The sequence below is a fragment of the Plasmopara halstedii genome, assembly GCF_900000015.1.
Source record: "Plasmopara halstedii genome assembly, contig: Scaffold_2881, whole genome shotgun sequence".
Taxonomy (NCBI): domain Eukaryota; phylum Oomycota; class Peronosporomycetes; order Peronosporales; family Peronosporaceae; genus Plasmopara; species Plasmopara halstedii.
The window spans coordinates 552,094-558,370 of NW_020189786.1; the positions used below are offsets into that span (position 1 = coordinate 552,094).

Here is a 6,277-nt window from a genome sequence, read left to right on the forward strand (position 1 = left end):
TCTTATTTATATTTACCAGCTCTACCACAGGTGATGTACAGCTTCTTCGAGCCTTGCTCCATCGTCGGCATGTCTCTCATTGCGCGCCGTGCTGTATCCAGGTGGCGCTTATCGAGGCTTCACCAGCAATCATACCAAAAGCCCTACGACTTCTTGGCCTAGGATGTCAAATCTGTTTGTGTACGCTACCAGGCGTGAACGATTTTTGCCTATGGCGATGGTTCGTGCCACGTTTCAAAAACAGTAAAGAAGCTATAGCATCAGCTTCGATGCAAGGATTTAATATATTCAAATCGGGAGATACGACTCTGGACTATGCTGCACCAAGACCATCTATTTTGTAAAATATAACATCAGGACCGTCTTATGCCCGATTACTCACAACAATTACGATGAGTTAGTGCTCTACTCAGCACAGTCAGAGCGATCAATCTTGTGACGTGGTGTGATGTTATTCGAACACGATAGTGCCTTACCATATACCCTGGACTGATCACGTGTCCCATGGTAAAGTACCATTTGCTGGTATAAAATAATAGGTTGAAGAAAGGCTCTGCAGTTGGAGAGGTTTGTTGGGTGAATGGTCTGTGAGCCTCATGTACCGCATAAATTAGAATTTGATATTATAGATGGTAAAATGGGATATCAATCAGCTAGCTGTATTACTTTTCTAATTTGGAAAAGTCGAAATTATAAAGAAAGAGTCCGAGCGTTATCTACCGTGGTGGAATACTGTATGTAAAGTATTATCCAGGATCGTGATAGGTATCGTATCATGTAATTGGGAAGATATCAGAGTCAAGACGCCCTCGTAGGAATCGTGAATTTGCTGACCGTGCATAACTCAGTATTTAAAATAACAAACCGCATATATATTCCGCATCAGTTGCAGCTTATTTAAAATGTAATACCCTTAAATATGGGCAGAATTAAGTTTATGGTATTTAAGTTCTGCACACAAGAGGTGGCTTTCGGGCTAATCTGATGTGCATTTGTTAGCGTGGACTCAACGATCTTTTATTCAAGGTGCAGCAGAACCCAGTATCTATCTGCCTATCTTGCATAGGGTTCAACTGACCGATCAATTTTACTTCTTCAAAATATTAATAAAGAGCGTGCGTGTTTGTGTGCTAACGACGATTTGGAAAATTTGCAAAAGCAACGCTTGCACTTCCGGTGCTTATAGCAAGGAGGGCACTGGGATATAGAAGTTACCATCCGATAACTTTCTTGACTCATTCTCTATGTTCTACGGAAATAAAATAGAAGTATCATCACGAGTCTACACCTAGCTCTTTGCCTTAGATTCTTTAGTCCATCTTGTGACTTGTGTTTAACATGTATTCACCGCTTAACCGGGATTGAGCGGGCAGTTGAATTGACTGCCTGGGCTAAAGAGCCTGGATCCAACGGAACAATATTGCCACAAAAATGCACAACGGCAACTGCTTCACCAGACCCACTATCGCTCTAAACCAACGCCTAGGCGCACTGACAGATACGATGATATCGTGTGAAACATCCCGAATTTTAAACAGGTATACCCGAGTATCACATGACACAGCATTTTGTACGGTTTAATATAGGGTTGATCTGCTACGTAACGATCAAAATATGTGATAACCTCAATCTAGATTGGAAACTTGCTTAACATAGCGATGAAAGCTTCTCTGTTTGTCGTCTAACTATTGGTCGGGCACTTGTGCTGAAGAAGGTAGAAGTGAAAGTGAGAAATATATTTAAGGAGATTTAGCTGGATTCTACATGCACACTACACGTTAACTTTAAAGATACGTGATCCCACAAAGACACGCGCCTAAGACTGATCTGATTGGTCCTAATGTCTACGCCTCATTCAATTGGTCTCATTAGCGAAACCTAGTCAAAATCCAAGCTTCAAAATTCTCGACCAAAAAGGCCCACGGGGAGCTGGTCTCCGGTCGCTTGCGCGTATGCTGGCTTTTCCATACATATCCAACACCTCTCTCTACAGCCTCGGGGTCCTTGGATCACTCGATGTCGACGAGTCTGATTTTTCGCGTAGCTCTTTCTTTCGTGGTGCCAGCAGCAATTTCGTCAGCAGGTTCGCGAGCATTTCAGCGCTAGCAACATACTCTGGCACCACGACACCCGTCTTGGCACAGTCTTGGATGAACTTAAGCTTGACGTCCACGTGCTTTGCCTTCGCCGAGCTTGTTTCGCTCTGCGCTTGCACGATAACCGCTTGAATTGTCTACCAGCATGTCTATAGGCAATTTGATGGCGATGTTCAGCTCACCCAGTAGTTATTTCAGTCTGATAGGCTCTTGTGTGCCCACCGTCGCAGCGACGTACTCCACCTCGATTGTCGATGTGCCACAAAACCCTGCTTCTTGCACTGCTGTGATTCCGTCATATCGTTCACTTGGGCGACTGCACCGCTCACAGATTTCCTGTCGTCCTTGTCAGCCGCAAAGCCAGCCTCAGTGTATGAGCGCAGCCAGAGCGAGAGTTCCTTGGCCTCGTCATCACCTGCGAGCTTGTGCGATCGGGTGCCACTAAGGTACCGAGAGATACGCATAGCGCGTTCGACGTTTTGCACAATGTACAGCGAACATGATGTCCGGGCGCGTGCATCTCGCGATCCACAGCAATCTCCCTAATAGTGAATGAGAAATACTAACCGTCGGCTTCAACGATGCTGTCTCCTTCGTCATATGCGGAAGAAGCTTGGCCATATCAGCCTCTGCCTGAGCTTTCTCCTCCGATTGGTGCAGATACTGGATTCGCTTTCTTCAACCCGAACTTGGTGAGCATCTCCACAATAGTAACTTCTTGGTCGAACTTGTAGCCATTAAGCTCATCGTACTGCACGCAAATTTCCAAAATAATACTGGCATTTCTGAGGTCCTTGGGCTCCAGCTCAGCCATAACAGTGAAGAATTGGGAGACCCTGCTGACGTTTGTACCAGTCACTAGTATGTCGTCCACGTACGTCTCGGCAGCCGTCATCCCATCGCTGTCTGCCTTAAAGTACAAGCACGTGTCCGTAATACATTGGCTAAACCCAAGCTTTACCAACACACGATGTAGGTGCTCATGCCAGAGGCACCCTTCCTACTACAAACCGTACAGGCTCAGCACGAGAAGCAGTCCAACTTCATTCACGCTCTCGGCTTCGAGTGCCCTCCGCTCTTTTTTCGTAATGACGAGTCCGTCGAAGACGAACAGAAAGATCCCAGTGCCCTCCGCTGTTGTCGTCTTTTCGTACGCGTTTGAAACATCACCATGCCTGGCGGGAGCACCCCATATAAACGCTTTGACGAAAATTAATTTGACACCAGTCATTGTGATCACAACCGCAGACACGAGGAAAACATTAACGCCGAGCTTCTTGTTGCCGCAGGCAACCAGTCGAGCTTTGCCCGTTTGCTTCTTCTTGTACACCCACATGGTATGCAAGCGAACTGCACCAGGCTTGCATTTGATGATCTTCCACGTGTTGCTGGCTTGCAGGGCAGCGAGCTCTTCCTGTTCAGCTACCGCCCACAGTACACTCTCAGCACACTTGCGCGCCTGCCGATAGGTTTTTTCGGCTCCGGGTCATCTGTATGTGGGTTAACGTCATTGGCTACGATCAAAGCTACCGGTCCACTGAGTAATTTTTATTCCCTTATCTCCATCAGCTTCAGCACGACGGCGTGACTTGCGGCGCGACCCGACGAGATCTGCGGGGTGTACTTAATACTTTCGTTGATGCATTCGTCGTGGGCATTCGAGCAGCTGGTGCCTTGGCGCTTGCGTCCTCCTCCACTGTGCATATGTATTGTACATGGCGCGTGACAATCACTTTGCTTTCCGAAGGCAGGTGCACTTTGTACTCCTTGGTCGTGTTGGCTTTCACAACAATGACGCCCTCACACGCCCTCTTGCTCATGGCGCGCTTACCAGGGTCACAAAACACAGAGCACCTGGATCCGAAGCCACGATGTTACAAAGGGTTGGCGCTTGACCAGTCAATATCTCGAGTGGCGACTTTCGAGCCTCATTGGCGCGTGACGAGCTCCGGTTCAAAATGTAGGTGGCGTACTCAGCTGCGTCACCCCCAGAATTTCAGCGGCAATCCTGCACCAAACACCATGCACCGAGTCATGTTGAGGAATGTGCGGTGCATCCGCTCCGCTTTCCCGTTTGCAGCTTGATTTCCGATTGATGGGCTGCTTCGTTTTTTTGCAAAAGACATCCATGTTTCGATGTTCTACTCCGCCATCCGTGCTGAGAACGTGTAATCGACACCCAAACCTCTTCTCGAATTCAGCAAGAAAGTCCTCAAACCCTTTGTCAGCCAGGTCCTTCCTTCTTGCCATGAAACGCTCGCATCAGTTTGATTTGTGGAAGCTGACCAAGTATCAATTTCCTTAACGATCAAGCGGTGTCATCGAACCCTTCAGGTCGCTACAAATGACTCTTCCGATTTTGTCAATCGGTGCGTGCTTTCCGGTGTCCCAGCTCGGCTGTTTGCTCGAGTTTTCTTGACCTCAGCACAAACCATACATGGGTACCTCACACGGTTAAATATCTAAATACCGGATGCATCCTTCGCCATGCGCTCGATGGTATCCAGCGCCAGATGACCGAAACGTGCGTGGGACCTCATCAAGGTATCCGCTGACTACCGACACGACTGTCGAGTCCACCACGTTCATGATCAGTTTTTCCATCTTCGCACTGGTCGTGGCTACCGAGTTGAGTCTAGCTACAAGCACGTTGTGATCCAGGTCAACGTAGAACATCACGTGGTCACTCTTCGCCAACGCCAAGTTTCCGTTGCGCTTGGTGAGAGAGCACCCTTTCGCAGTCAGCCGTCCGTATGCGATCAGGTTCTGCGCCAGTTTCGGTGCATAGTAAACGTCACTGAGCTTTACCTCAGTCGTGATGCCATCAACAGTCGCTCGCAGAACCACCGATCCTTTCTTGGCCACACTCATCGTCCGACCATCCGGCAACACGCAGATGTACTCGACAGAACACTCCATTATGTTTGTCAGTAGCGCGGGGTCGTTGGCGAGATGTCGGCTGGCGCCACTGTCCAGGACCCAGCTCTTAGCGATACTGCCTAGGCATCGTTTTCGACAGCAAGTGCGAACTTTACTGACTTGCTCTTGTCGTTTCCAGTGGAACGGCCCGGGAAGTTCTTCTTCAGGTGTCCAATCTTCTAGCAGTTGTGGCATCGCCACATTTCCTTTTGTGTTTCGGACACCGCATTTACGACATCTTTTCCAACATGCTTCATTGCTCGGTCCATATCAGACATTATCCGGGCCCACACATCAAACTCGTTTGCTTTGTTTAAGCGGATTTGGTTGCGTGATGTTACACTTGGCCATCAAAGCGTGCCTTGAGTCCTGGTCCGCGTACTTGACGATGTTCTTAATTACCAACGTAGGTGACGCATTTGTTGCCATCATGAAAGCATTCAGGTACAGGTAGTGCTCATTCCACGATCGCTGTTGGGTCTTCTCGGCTCCAAACAGCTTCGTTCCATGCTGCGTCGGAGCATCCTCTAGAGTGACAAGTGCATCTGATCCATCACGAACCAAAGCGTCGGCTGTGTGGTCCACCAGCGCACGATGTGTTGCTGCTAGAAGAGCTCATCCTTTACGTAGATGCTGACCAAACTTGCTCACCTTATACCGTTCCGGCCAGGTGTAGCCACACGCCTGCTCCGCCATCTCAATCTGCTCGATGAAGAGTAGCGCCCGCTGCTCAAAAACGCTCCCAAGTCCACTGTAGACTTCACTGCCGTCGAAGTGCGCATGTAGATCTTTGCGTCCTTGGCCGACGACACTCTCTCGTTGAGATGCAGCGGCGGCGGTTGGTGCGCTAGATACTGTGCACCGGTTGCTGGGCCGGATACTGCAGCGGTGGTGGCGCTGATCCTTTAGTCATGAATGATAAACCTTGCGCTTGATGTCCATTACCAAGTCCACCGTGTACGCCTGGCGTCTGCACACCCATGCCGGAGTTTGAAGCGCCGAGCTCATGCATTTGCATGCGATGCATACCTAAGCTGCCTCCTTGCTGCAATGCCTGACGGTACACGCTTTGACCGACTCCGGCCTCATGTCTGGGCGGCGTAATCGGCATGCCCTGCTGTCGCATCCCAAAAGAACGCTCCAAGCTGTCGACCTTGGCCGCGAGCTTGGTCATCAGTTTCACGAGTCCTTCACGGTCCGGCGCGACTTTCTATTCCTGTAGAACCCCCCCCCCCTTTCGTGAGCAAGGGAGGAGGCGGGGG

The 6,277-nt window shown here is 49.3% G+C and overlaps 2 protein-coding genes across 2 annotated transcripts; both read right to left on the reverse strand.

The window, feature by feature from the left end:
* Nucleotides 1-1,987: 1,987 nt before the first annotated feature.
* Nucleotides 1,988-2,560, reverse strand: PHALS_05190 (FOG: Transposon-encoded proteins with TYA, reverse transcriptase, integrase domains in various combinations; the record flags this gene model as incomplete). The annotated part of the gene is made up of 2 exons (XM_024718875.1): nucleotides 1,988-2,223; nucleotides 2,335-2,560. The coding sequence occupies 2 exons, from the start codon at nucleotides 2,558-2,560 to the stop codon at nucleotides 1,988-1,990; spliced, it is 462 nt and encodes a 153-aa protein (XP_024584231.1).
* Nucleotides 2,561-3,644: 1,084 nt separating this feature from the next.
* PHALS_05191 (uncharacterized protein) lies at nucleotides 3,645-3,916 on the reverse strand (the record flags this gene model as incomplete). Its single annotated transcript, XM_024718876.1, has 2 exons — nucleotides 3,645-3,792; nucleotides 3,861-3,916. The coding sequence occupies 2 exons, from the start codon at nucleotides 3,914-3,916 to the stop codon at nucleotides 3,645-3,647; spliced, it is 204 nt and encodes a 67-aa protein (XP_024584232.1).
* Between the last annotated feature and the right edge of the window lie 2,361 nt (nucleotides 3,917-6,277).